The 14,153-nt window shown below is 36.9% G+C and overlaps 1 protein-coding gene across 3 annotated transcripts in view; it reads left to right on the forward strand.

Annotated features, from left to right (window-relative positions):
- Positions 1-3,692: 3,692 nt before the first annotated feature.
- Positions 3,693-14,153, forward strand: part of LOC131223756 (uncharacterized) — a 150,816-nt gene continuing 140,355 nt past the window's right edge. Inside the window, exons 1-5 of one of the 3 annotated variants that reach the window (XM_058219257.1) lie at positions 3,693-4,790; positions 7,656-7,800; positions 12,398-12,679; positions 12,838-13,005; positions 13,123-13,338. In XM_058219257.1, the coding sequence (XP_058075240.1) occupies positions 3,874-4,790; positions 7,656-7,800; positions 12,398-12,679; positions 12,838-13,005; positions 13,123-13,338 (1,728 nt within the window). In that variant the 5' untranslated portion in view covers positions 3,693-3,873. Of the gene's footprint in view, positions 4,791-7,655; positions 7,801-12,397; positions 12,680-12,837; positions 13,006-13,122; positions 13,339-13,376; positions 13,618-14,153 lie in introns of those variants that run through there. The other 2 variants (XM_058219256.1, XM_058219258.1) reach the window with 2 other exon arrangements.

Below are 14,153 nucleotides of genomic sequence, written 5' to 3' on the forward strand. Positions count from 1 at the left end.
CACAACAAAAACTTATATATCTCAAGTGTGCAACCATGGGGTAATTACATAACGGGCAAAAACATAAATATAAAGCGTTTACAGTGAGAGGTAAAAGGTGACTCTCCTCATTTGTAGGGGTTATATCTTCAAAATCTGATGGAGATAAATATATCAATATAAATGTACACTTGGACACAATAGTGATGAATGTTTAAACAAATAATTCTTTAACAAATGTATATACCTGTGTGCAGATAAGAGTGTCTAAGAATTTTTTATATGTACCCGTCTGTTGATAACTGCTATCGACTCATCTCAAAATACATGGATACACCATCTTCATCGATAACCATGACAGAATAATAATATGTTCGTGTAACCATGGCTGTTGAAAACAATATCATTGATGAGAAAGACATGCAAAGTTAAAAAAAAAAAGTTGATTAAAAACAACCTCATTAATATAAGAAGTAATACTTACTTCCAAAACCATGACACATCCATTCACGTATTTTTTCTTATTCCTCATACTTTTAGAAATACTCCTAACCAGAAATGTCCAAATGGCAATGGCCCATGCATAACTATGCAAATTTTCTAACTCATTCACATAATGTAACAGAAATATAGGAGTTGTCTCGTTAGCGATTGGAAAAAGAATTGTATCGAATAAATACAGGATGAACAATTTCACAAAATCCGATATAGATTCTTCCGAACTATCTTCCAACAAATTCGTAATATTCTCCTCTATTAACTTTCTCTTGAGAAGAACATTTGCAAAATATTTTTTCTTTAGTTTTTTCTTACTCGCATTCAATTCTCTTATCAAATCCATATATTCTCCATTCATATTCAATCTCAATATAATGGCAATGTCTTGGGGTTTAAGAAAGATCCTCTTTCCTCCAAGGAGGAAACAATTATGTTCATCATCCCGTCTAGTAAGAAGAGTATTTAGAAAGGTGCGTTGAACTTGAAACTTAAGAAAATGCATAAATCCGTTAAATGAAGTATCTTCTATCATTTTAATATGTTCACCCCTCAAATTCACTTTCTTGATAAAATTATAAAACTTTGATGGCGCACATCTAGTAGAATAATTGACTTATTGTGAGTGAATGTTCTCCTACATTGAATGAGAAATAATCATAATGAGTTTATCACATACCATTTTAATATTGCATATTAAATCATTCTAAATTTGATTGATATTATGTGAAAGAGAGGGTGAAATAACTCACCATGGCATACCAAAAACCACTTCAATATAATGTCATAATATAATCCTGTTTATAAGACAAATAAATGATAAGAGAAAACTATATAATAACATAAGAAAAAAAATTACTGCGAGCCATATATAAATTTTAAATAACCTTAACCTAAACCATTCATATTCAAAGTAAAAGATTGAGGGGCTTACAAAATTGAGTGATGAGGTTTACTTAAGGGTGTAATGATATGGTCAAATATGTGACGTGATTATCCTTAAGACTGTGATGTGGTTGATCAAGAGTATAACTTGGTTCCATTTTAGAATGTGAATAGGTTTTAAGTGGGGAGCTAGGCCATGCCATGGACGTTGTGAAATGAATGGCTACATTCCTTGCCACCTGTATGCCAGTTTTTTATTTTTTATTAGGATTCTTTTCTTCACTTGTTTCTCCACGTGGTATTTGATTTTTTATATACAAAGAAATCTGCATATTATTTGTTTGATGAATTGCTTCAGGCAAGAAAAAATCTGTATTGAAACAATTCACATGAGGCGCATATAATACTCACTTTGCTTTTGAACATAAAAGCCTTTTTTAATTGTATAATGACCATCATCATTGTTTGAAACGGTTTGAAATGGAGGTTTATTATGGTTCCTGTTAATTATAGTTTACCTCCTCTACTCAACTTATCCAAATGAAAGAAACACATGGTATGAAAAATTGACAAAGAACGAACATGAGAGATTTTTTAAACCACATATCTTCTCTTTAGTGATACGTAATGCAAGTAGTTAGTTTCATTTTCATCTTTTGGTCTTCAAGTTGGTGACTATCTTTCGTTCATATTTCTACTCTTACAAGATCTTTTTTCTTTACAAATTTCCAATTCAATGTTGATGAGGGATTTGTTCCTTTAATGAAACTGAATTGGTTACAATAATTAAAGGGCTATTGATGATCAGTTCTCCCTCAGTGTACGTTTCGATTTTCTTGATTAGAGTACTGCACCTATAAAGAAATTGAGAAGGGAAAAGATGCAGTTGAATGTTAACACTAGTGTTAAGAAAGAAATTGTTTGAAAGACAACTAGCTTTTATCCGAAGGTGAATTCACACTTGTTTTTATATCTAGTTGCTCTATATTACTATACTTTTTGTGATAGTCTTGCTTATCCAAATAACTTACAACCCAAACACCCCTTAAGTGTACCAATCATGCATGATCTAGACCAGAATCCACTTGAAATCATAGATGGGTTATCCGGCATAAGAAACTCTGACACTAAACCAGGCTTAATTTTTAAATGGGCTTAAATTTTGGGCCCAGACCAACCGTGGGAGTTAGGTTTATGATTATATATTGATGTTTTCGTGTGACGTTGACGGCTATAACCGTTTCAATTGCTCAGCAATAAAATTGAGAAATTAAAATGCTAGAGTAAGATTCGCAGGGAACACCGTTATGTATATGTCTAATCCACACAGCCAGCCATTTATTTCACAAATGGACCACACCACGAGAAACAGAGGAATTGAACATAGACCATCGAAACCTTTTTAGGGCCATAAAAGTTTTGGATCAAGCTGATATATGTGTTTACCCTTCATCCATCTTTGTGTGACCTTATGAACAGGTTGGATGATAAATGCACATCCTTGTGAGCTCTGATCCAAGTTTTAGCTTTCAATTGTAGACATCATTGTTTTACTTGTTTTTGTGGTGTGGTTCATTTGAACTTTGGCTATGCTTCAATTTTGGTCTAATACCCTACAATGAATTAGTAAAACGGATAGACATCGTGGATTAGACACATAAATAATGGTGGGCCCTACATATTAATGAAATACATTTCTTGTCCGATTAATAGCATTACATCAGATTTTTGGGATAATTAAAATAGTAATTTCCTTCTCTATCAAACATCGGTGAAAACTAATTTTATACTACCATTTACATTTACAATGGAGAAACAAATAGGCCTTATAATCGGACCAGTTTAATACTTGGATTTTGGCGTACGTGCAAATAAGAATAAGAAGAACATTTCACTTACCATAAAAGTACTTCCTTTCTAATTCCTTTGAGAGAGAGATCTTTCATTGTTTAGCTAAATGTATTGAGAGGGAGAGAGAGATGTGAAGAAGTGCGGAGAGAATTGAGGAAGAAACAATGAGTAAGAGTGAGAAGGAGAAAGAGATGTGAATAAGTTTGGAGAGAGAGGATTAAGGAAGAAGCATCGAGCGAGAGTGGAGGGATGCAGAAGTGAAGTCTTAGGTTTTTTTTTCTCAAATTTTTTTTGTTGTTTTTTTTTTTTTCCTGGTAGTTTAGAGTACGATTTTTTCTTTTAGTTTTTTATTTTTAGTACGTGATGACGTAGACCAATGACGATTAGGCAATTAAAGCCCCTGTTTGTTTAATAACAGAGAATTCGGACTCAAAATACAAACACGAGGCAAATCAGCGTCATTTACATGTAACACAAAACAGTGTTGCAAAGGATTCTTGTTCTGCATCATGAATTTATAATTCCTCCCTCTTTACAGTTAAAAAATTCAGCAGAAATGCAACTCCGTCACCCCAGGAATACTCTCTCCATCCCCCTCAATTCCTCCAATACTATCCCTCTTTAACACACTTCTCCTAAACAGGAGAAAACTGGAGAAAAAGAATGGAGAAGGAGATCCAACTCCTCTCTCGAGTGGCCTTAAACCACCTATTCCTCTCCCAATTTGAGCCCTTCCGCGCCTCCATCCTGTCCCTCCGTTCCCGCAACCCCACCCTCTCTCTCTCCATCCTTCGCTCGATCGTCTTGCAAGCGGGCCGCTTCGATCACATCCTCTGGTCTCCTTCCTGCCCCTCCCCTTCCCATCTCACCTACCTCTCCGCCCTAGAACTACTCCACACCTTCCAAGACCCGCACCTGCCGTCTCTGTCCATCTGGAATCTCGATCCCGACCTCTTCCGCCTCAAGGTCGAATTCCTCCTCCTTGTCCAGCTTGCCTCCTCCAAACTCTCTGATCACCTCCGTAACTTTCTTGACCTAGAAAGCATCGAGAAAGAAGAGAGTGGCCTCGGCGAAGTGGCAGACTTCGAGTCCCGGCTTGAGGATTTGGCTCAGGGTGCAGGGCTGGAGGTGTCTTGGAGTGCTTTCGATTCTGCGATTGTTTTGGACCGGGTTTCGGATCTAGGGTTCCGGCTATTGAAGGGATATATAGCTGAGGATGCTGGGAGCTCCAGTGGTTCTGCTTTCGAGTTTACGGATAGGGAATTGAGGTGGCTGAGGAGGCTGTTTTTGGACCAGGCGGAGTTTTTTGATGTGCTGTGTTTTAATATTCAGAAGCAGTTGAATTGGACAGATCCGTACGATTCGGGTCTGGCAATTAGCATGCCGATGGATGGCGAGGTGGGTGTTGGGTCATTGACAGAGGGTGATGATTTGAAAAGTCTTAGTTGGATACAGCGGAATGTTCAGATGGCGCATCTGGATGCTTTGAAGAAGTGCTTGAAGCGAGGTGATGAGGACGGTGCAGTTTCTCATCTTCAGTTTCTTCATATTGATTTTGGAGTAGAGGAATCTGAGTACCGGTAAGGTTTATTCACTTTTATTTGTTAGTGGTTAAAAAATCTTAACTAAATCCTTGTTTTCACTCCTATTGTTACTAAATTTGCACTTGATATTAGGGGGGGCAATGGGTTGGGCCCTAACCCTAGCCCTAGCCTAGCCTAGGCCCTAGTGGGCTAAAGAGGCCTTTGCCCCGGCTTGAAAGTGCCAGGCCAAGGCTAGGGCAGGGCTAGGATGGGCCAGGGCTGAACTTAGAAGTTAAAGATGGGTTACATGTTTGTTTCGTGTATAATTTGTGTGCAATTGGTGAGTGTGCGTTTATGAACTAAATGCTTTTCCAGAGAATTAATGTTTTTGTGGCGTACTTATATCAAACAAGATCATTCAACAACCAAGCACATGCCCCATCCAATTATCCACCATATGCATGGACATAAATAAGCGCATCAATATACTGTTCACCATCTAAAGTGGGGTCCTCAATTTGAACAGTTTATAAGTGCTTGTGTATTGTTAAACCACAAGAGACTTTATTGGGGAAACTGTGTTATATCTATTCCATTAACAATGAGAAGAATATATAGAAGAATTGGGAGATCCTAGGGTATCTGTAGGACATCTTAATAGATATACTTATTAACAACTATATAAGATAATCATAATATGGGAAATTACCCTAATCTTCTACTCTAACATCCCCCCTCAAACTCAAGGTACTCTGGAAGGAGTAAGTTGAGTTTGAAAGGTACTATAAATGTTTATTCAAAAGCAAAAATAAATTCAAAGTTTGCAGTGACCACTTAAAGTTTTGCAGCCTGAGGGAGACTTAAGGCACATTTTTCATGCCCCCCTCCTTGTAGAAGGGAGACTTAAGGCTTGGTGTCCTCCTTGTAGAAGGGCCCTATTCGACTGTTTATCTTGGACGCTCTCCTCTTCGGGAAGATGCTCTACCAAATCTTTTTTACAACCCAATCAGAGCCCCCCCTCCTTTCTCCCAAATGTCTGTGTTCTTTGTCTCGGGAATGCAGAATCCATTCCTTACCTCTTCCTCCACTGTTATTTTGTTGCTGAAGTCTGGTCATCCATTTCAAGCAGATTCCAAGTCACTTGGGTGACGCCTGACTCAATTCAAAGCCATCAATTCACTTGGAATGGTATAGATCTTAAGAAGAATATCAAGGCAATTTGGAAGGTGGCAGTGATGGCTACTCTTTGGCTTTATGGAAAGAAAGGAATAATTACTGTTTTGGGATCTCTCATCCTCTTCTTCTTGGGTGTTGAATCAGATTATCTGGGATCTTAAGGAATGGTCATTTAGTCTAAATCTCTTAGATGGACCCATCATTTCTTCGATCTTGGATTAGTGCTGTTGCTTCCTGGAAGCTTGGACTTGAGTTGTGTAGTGTAGCTGTCTTTAGGTTTCTTGTTTTGTTTTGTTTTGTTTTGCTTTGCATAGTTTTGCCTCTATCTTGTTTTGTTTGGGCTCTTTGCCTTTTTAATATATTTCTTTTCAATCTTCAGAAAAAAAGAATTGATTACAAAACCATCGGTATATAACTTAACTTGAAGACATGTATAAATCCCTAAATATGGTAAATAAAATAATTTCTTGATGCACATATGATTGATCTCTTCTAGATGTGATAATTTTTTTGAATGGTAACATAAGGGGCTACAAAAAGGGAAAGGAAAAAAGAAAGCAAGGAGTAGGATGGTGACATATCATCTCATGACTAAACAAACAAAAGTCAACAACGGTTTCCCAAACAAGCCAAAAAATATCTTCCCTTTTACAACTTCTGAACAGGGGTAATCCAAGATGCTAAGATTTGAGCTTTCGCCAAGTGAATGACCGAAGCCACTTGAGTGGATCAATTGTTAAATGCCCTATTGTTGCAATCCTTCCACATTGACCAAATTACGATGAGCAAAGAGACTCCTTGCTTGTCTCTTTCTTCTAACTTGTGCTTGCTATTTCTAGGGTTGCAGGAGGGCATCAAGGGAGATCAACATTGGCTACGACAAATCATACACTGGTCGGAATTGGTGATGGAATTCCTGTTGTGTTCCCAATGAATGAACATGTATTCCATGGATTTTATGTCCTTGAGGCACACCTCTTTGCTTCATAAGTGGTTGATCGTAAGCACATTATCATTAACTGCTAGCCAACCAAATGCAACCACTCAAGGGGAACTGGGAAATGCCAAACGGAAGACTTTACCATTGCAAAAAACCAAAAGAAAATCACAATCATTAATAACCTTCGTGTGAGATGATGTGATTTGGAATTACTTGAGGTTCTTACATAAACAAAATTGAGGTTCTTATTTTCAACTTTTGATCTCTACCATATCTTATTGTGAAATATTTTCACTAAGAGCCTGTTTTTTTTGCCAATAACCCCAATAGTGTGAAGGAAAAGTGTCATCATTACGATTTTACTATTGCTAAAACAAACACGGGAATCGTTACTCAAATGAAGATGTATTCAGGAGGCGAGTAAAGGAATTTGTAACATTTCTCTTTTTCATGGCACTAGTGTCAAAACCTCTAATCTAAAAAGTGACATTAGTGTATTTTGGTGATAATTTGACATAAAGTAATGTAAAAATGCCATCATTATGATTTCACCACTGATAAACTAAACATGGGAATCAATGGTCAAATGCAGATGTTGTCAGGATGCAAGTAAAATAATTTGTAATCATTGCACATTTCCTTTACATTACCGTGGTAATTGGTGAAACAAACAGGCCCTAAGTTGTCTTGTGTAATTTACTATCATGAATGCGATAATTTGAGGATTCTATTTTTGAACTAGTGATAACTATACTATTTTCTATTTCTTTGTAAGCCTTTTATTCATGGTTAATTATGTTTCCCAGGATGGCTATGCAAGCTCTCATCACGAGGACTTGGTCACATAAAAATGTTTTTGGAGACACCTGGGATGTTGTTCGAGACAAAATGTTGTCGATGTATCGAGAAGCTCTTTCATCAAATTGCACACAACTGGTGCAGATGTTTCAGGTGGTGCACTTCTTGGCTATTCATTGGTTTGGCTTGACGTTGATTACATGGTTGCTAAGTTCTATGTCTAGTATATGTTGGATCATTGATTTGCACTTGGTTTAGTATTGAGTTGGTCCTATTTGTTGCTTGCTTGATGCATATGTATATGCTCTTTTCCCCATAAGAAAAGTGTTTTATGATTATCCCGCTTGTTAGATGAGCTGGTACAGACAGTGTAATGTGTGTTAGTGATCCAGGGTTCATTCCTTGGTAGCGTTACCTTTAAAAAAAGTAATTTATGATTTAATGTGATTACTTTTTAGAGTCTTTGCAAAATATTGCTGGTGCAAATTATTCTTTTCGATGAATGGATCAAAATTTTATTAAAGGAAAAAAGAGAGACCACAAAGGCAACAAACACCCAGGCTTAAGCTACAGAACAAAATATTAAGCTGGAAAACGAAAGCGACTGCTATGCTCTCTCTCCTGTCTTCTGTCATTAACTGATCCCTAGGACACCCTTCCTGGCCAGCCAGTTGGCCACTGACTCTGAGTTTGTGATGATGCATGTGAGGGAACAACACATTGATGAGAGCACAAAGATCGATGGCAACCTCATCTAAATCAGTGATTTTCCATTGATAGGGACTGTATCTAGCCCATTGGATGGCATTAGAAGTGTTCTTTCACAGCTGCAATTAGGGGTGATCCATATCTTACATAGAAGCCAATTAAGGGGGTTCTCATTTGAATTTCATATATGCTTTAGCGAATCAAGTTGTTGTTGGTTTTTTTTTTGGCATTAGAGACATTCAAGTACATGTATTTTCTAAGGTATGTTAGATACCTCTGAACAACTTGCACTTTCATCTTGCTCCATGTATATTTACGATAGTATAAGTTGCAACAATTTCAGCTGGTATTTTACGCATGTTGTTCTTCAATGTTCACCACGGGGAAATAGTTGGGAGGTGACACCCACCCTTGATTAAGCTGGGATTGCCTTATTTTTGGCATGTCCCTTCATCATGATGGCATGCGTTGCATCAATGGATGGATATAGGTATACACAATCAATGGTGGGCGTTCGCCTCTCAATTGTTCCATGTGGTGTGGGTCACTTGAGTCATAAATTAGCCTATTTTTGGGCTTAAGGCCCAAGACGGGAGGTGCATCTAATGGATGGAGTTGATATCATGCATGCATATGGGAAGTTCTCACAGTACTAGTTGTAGATGAAAAAGAAGCGTGCCATTAGCTGCATGTGGGGTTCATCATGGTGTATATATGTCATCCCATCCGTCCAAACAAGGTCTCCACATCATGAAATAGGATGGCCCAAAAATCATGCCAATCCAATCATCATGCAGGCAACATGATAGAAAATAATGGACAACCACCGAAAAGCCGTGAAATCACATGATGGCGGCATGTTGGGTTAGCATCACTGTTTTAAATATCGACGATATCAGCCGATATATCCCACGATATATCTTGTATCCCACCAGTGCGATACGAAACGCACAAGTAGTGCGATATATCCCACATGTTCGTTCTAGTGAGCATTTTCGAATTTAGATGCTCTTATTTTCAGTAAATCATTTTAAATTAGTGTCAAATTGTTTCAAATTCATGATTTTTCATGTTCTGCATGAAAAATCATGGATTGGGAGCTTCGATTTTGAGATTTGAAGGAGATGGGCCGAGTTGCGAAAAATTGAAAAAAAAAATCAAAATTTCCCAATTTCTCGCAAATCGTTTGCAATCTTTGTGTTCAAATGTCACATCAAACATGTTTGTAACCTAATTTAGTGATTCTTCTTTTGCTTTTGAATGTATTGCTTGTGTTTCCACACGCCTTCTTACATTTATAAATTATATGAATAGACATTGAATATACTTGCATCAATTTAGTTAGACGATGCATAAATTAGGACCCCATACAAAGAAAACATATTGTGTACTTGTTTTTTGTAATGTTTTGATTTATAAGTGTGCGTTGATGTCTTTTTTAACAATCACCGAAGTTTCATCGAAAAATTCAACCAATTTCCCAATGTTTCCCCATGTTTCCAATAACAACGATACATTACACGATACAACCGATATATCCCATGCGATAACCAATACGTATCTGTATCCCAATAATGCGATACGTAACGTGATACCGATATTTCAAACATTGGTTAGCATGACTTTTTGGCATTCCATTTTCATTATGGGGCAACCATGTTCGACTCGTTGGGTGCCATAGGTGCACTACGGTGAGCCCCACACCCCAACTAGTTGCATTTACAATTACTAGTTGGTGAGGCCTTCCCTATATATATGTTAGATGAGCTTTGCTAATCCTTCATGCATGTGCAATAAAGCTCATGTACACGTTATACATGTGCAAGCATGGCACCAAAGGTCTAAGATCCAATCCATTTATTATAAAGGTACCACTATATATGTTCTTTTGAAAGATGAGAAAGGCACTACTGTATTGATGATCTACTAGTCAAGTCGGCCACAATTTGAAAACAAATGCATGGCTTTGAAAAACTTGGCTGAAGTTTTCTAATCTATCCACCTGTTTTCATTGCCGTCATGTTGAGTGGACCAGATTTATTTTTGGGAAAACATGTTAAAGATTGGACCAACCTAATGGATGGATTGGATCTCGCACCTATGTGCTGTGCTAGCACATGTGGCTTGTACATGAGCTTTATTGCATACGTGTGTGCGCTTAACAAAGTTCATATTATATTATATAGTGAATGTTACATTGAGGTCGACCTTATTGTGGCTTATGTCAAGGATGAGTTCCATGGGCTCCAACATGTTGTGTGTTAGAGATAAGAACTGCGCATTTGGTGACTCACCTCTTTTGATGGTATGTCCCCCCATTTGCAGAATCGTGCCAAAAACATCCAGAATCACTTCTTAGAGCTCACCTGAGTTTTGGAATGGCCTAAAATTTGGTGGCACCCGTCATCCAGGTGGGATGTACAATGAATGGGTAGGATATGTGAACCACATCTAGGTGGGCCCCACAAGCAATTAAGAAGGTTTTAACAGGTGAGCATCCACTCTCAACTATTTCTTGTGTTGTGGCCCCCCCTAAGCCATGGATCGGGTTGGATTTTGGGCTCTAGGCCTAATAGGGAGGGGTGAATCTATTCAACGTGGTGGATGTCTAACACATGTCACAGAGGGGCCCACAAGGTTCAACCTTACCATAACTTACAATGAGTTTTGGAACATTTCATTATGGGGCTACCATGTTAGACTGGTTGGAAACCATACATCAATCACGGTGGCTCCACACCCCAACTTGTTGCATTTACGAGTGATGACTAATGTTGTCAAAATCATTATGGTGTCGCAGATCATAGTAGGGGTTGAATCGTACCATATCGCACATCATATGAAAATCATAAGATTTTTTATTTTTTATTTTATAATTTTCCTAAAAAATTGAAAAAATATGAATAAATCAGATTTTTTTTTTAATAAAAAAATTCATCAAAGGCTTTTTTTTTTTTAAAAAAATAAAATTAAAATTAAATTTTTTTTTACAATTTTCTTAGAAATTTGAAAAAAAAAAGAAAATATAAATAAATCAGATTTTTTTTGAAAACTCATCAATCTTCCTTTTGCCATCAATGCGTACTAAGTAATACCACGTCATGATAGTGGTAAAGGATTCTTATTCCTTTACTTTTTTGCCTTTAAAGAAATTTCCCTTAAAAACATAGAAGGGTCCTTTAATAATTTATGTTTTTGTTACTTTTCTTGAATGTAGAATCACGGTGGAAAAGTGGCCTTTGATACTATAGACCGACAAAAAAAGATTTTTGATTTCTAAACATCATTCCATAATACATAGAAGTTAGCCTGATCATACCATCCATAAAAACGTTACAGGTAAGTCATTCATCAATTTGGTGTTTCGACCAGTTAAGAAGTAAGAAATTACAAAAGAAGCTACATGATTTAACGTTGAAGAGAATATATATCATTTAATCTTTTACAGAGAATGAATAAAATAATTTACCTTTTCTATCCTTAAAAAAAAAAAAAAATCTTTTCTAAATGATTCTTAAACCCCCCACTAATTTAAAAACATAAAATGAAAGCCAATTGAAACTTAAAATAGAAGAGAACAAGTATAATTTGAATCATAGATAAAGATTCGAATCGTAAATTGTAGGATTCAAATCATAGAATCATAGGATTCATATAAAAAGGGATTCAAGGTTGGGATTCAAATCGTTTTACTTAAGATCCAACTAAAATCGAATATTGTAAATCGTAAACCATAGGATTTTGACAACACTCGACTAGTTGTAGGTGACATCTTCCACACACGCACACGTATATGTATATATGTATGCAAATTTCTAGTTGTAGGCACAACTTTCCATATATATATATTTATATAATGCATACATAGACAGATATTTGCATTTGATGAGTTTGACTCATTTAGTAGAATTGGAGTTTGTTAGATAGACAGTTGCATTTGATAACTTTGACCTGTTTAGTAGAATCTGGAGTTTGTTAGCAGTATCTGATCTAAAGACGCATCTTTTTTCGGAAAGTTTCATTGAGATTTATTCCTCCGCAGGTCATTCAGGATGAATTGCTTACTGAAGAAATTGAGCAACACAGAGCTTCTGATACGAATTTCATTCTGACTCCACTTCATCATCTTCTTAAGTATTTTGGAGCACCAGATTTGGGACAGGCTGCATATGTAGACGATAGAACTTCCCAGAGCAGGGTGATCAAGTCTTGCATGAGAGACATGTACCACTATGCTCGTGTTTCTGGATTGCATACCCTGGAATGTGTTCTGGATACAGCTCTCTCTGCTGTTAAGAGGGAGCAACTTCAAGAAGCTAGCACTGTATGTGTTGGATAATTTGTAAAAATTGGAAGTGGGATTACCAGTGCTATTTGATTGATGATGTTTGTATCTATATGCTTTCATTGATTTATTAAGATTTTCATTAACTTGACATCTTCTTTCTTTTGAGTAAGAGCCAGCCATTCTGCATGTGACAGGTTCTCTCACTATTTCCCCTTCTTCAACCGTTAGTAGCTGTCATGGGGTGGGATCTATTGTCTGGTAAAACAGAAGCACGGAAGAAGTTAATGCGACTTCTGTGGACAAGTAAATCACAGGTACTAAGGCTGGAAGAGTTTTCTCTGTATGGGAAGCAATCAGATGAGGTATCTTCCTTGTTTTGGACATAGCATAGAAATATCAGGATCATTCTGCTACATTGCCTTGGTCTTATTTGCAGTCTGCATAACAATTGGGCTATCACTGCCATCTTTTATTGACAGGTATCTTGTGTGGAGCATCTTTGCGATGTTTTATGCTATCAGCTAGATCTTGCTTCTTTTGCGGCTTGCTTCAATTCAGGTCGACCATGGAATTCAAAAAGTTCATTGCTATTTTCCAGAAAGGAACATAAAGCAGATGAAAATGGGGATGAGCATGCAGACCCTTTTGTTGAAAACTTTGTGCTTGAAAGACTTGCTGTTCAGACTCCTCTGCTGGTGAGTAGGCACTTTTATGCAACCAGACATCAGGAAAAGGGCAAAGGTTGCCATGGGCTTCTATTTGTTTGTTATTACTGGTTTTGTTTAATCAAGTGGAACAGTCAGTAGTTAGTTGCATTGCTGAAGCCCAAATTTAGAGGATTCTAGCTTTGCTGAAGCCCAAATGTAGAGGAATCCAGCTGGCTGATACTGTTGGGGATGGGAATCTCTCATTTGGGGTGCTGTTATTTCGTTATTTCTGGGAGGAGGTCCTGGTTTTTTTCATTGCCTATCATGGTTTGCCACTGTATCTTTGTATTAAGCTTGTGTCGTCTTTTCAGCACATGCTTACTGTTTTAGCTGTATTCTCTTTCAGTTTCTAATAGAAGTTTGATTCGTTGCTGTTAGTTATTGTAATAAATTATTGTTTTATTGTGAGAAAATGCTTTCCATTTCTGTTTTTATCTTTATTAACTGGTGAAATTATTTATCTAGAGTTATAATGAACCTGTGAAGTTGTGATAGTTTCTATGCTGTTGCATATAAACTCTTAAGATAATGTTTTGGATGCACATATACCATTTTTCTGGTGCCTCTATGAAGAAAATTTACTTTTTGTTGTTACCTCAAGATCCAATTTCGATCCCAGCCATCTAGGTTTTGTGCTCAAGTAGATACAAAAATAGAAATGGACTTTGTGCCACCAGTTTTGGTTAGAAGTTGTATGATACTGTGGTTGGTCTTGGTTCATTCCTTGTTTTAAATCAGTAAGATATGTTAAGCTGTTTAAGCTGAATCCTTCCAAAAAACAAAAAAAAAAAAAAAAAAAGAAA

Source organism: Magnolia sinica, chromosome 13 (assembly GCF_029962835.1).
Source record: "Magnolia sinica isolate HGM2019 chromosome 13, MsV1, whole genome shotgun sequence".
In the NCBI taxonomy this organism is placed as follows: Eukaryota; Viridiplantae; Streptophyta; class Magnoliopsida; order Magnoliales; family Magnoliaceae; genus Magnolia; species Magnolia sinica.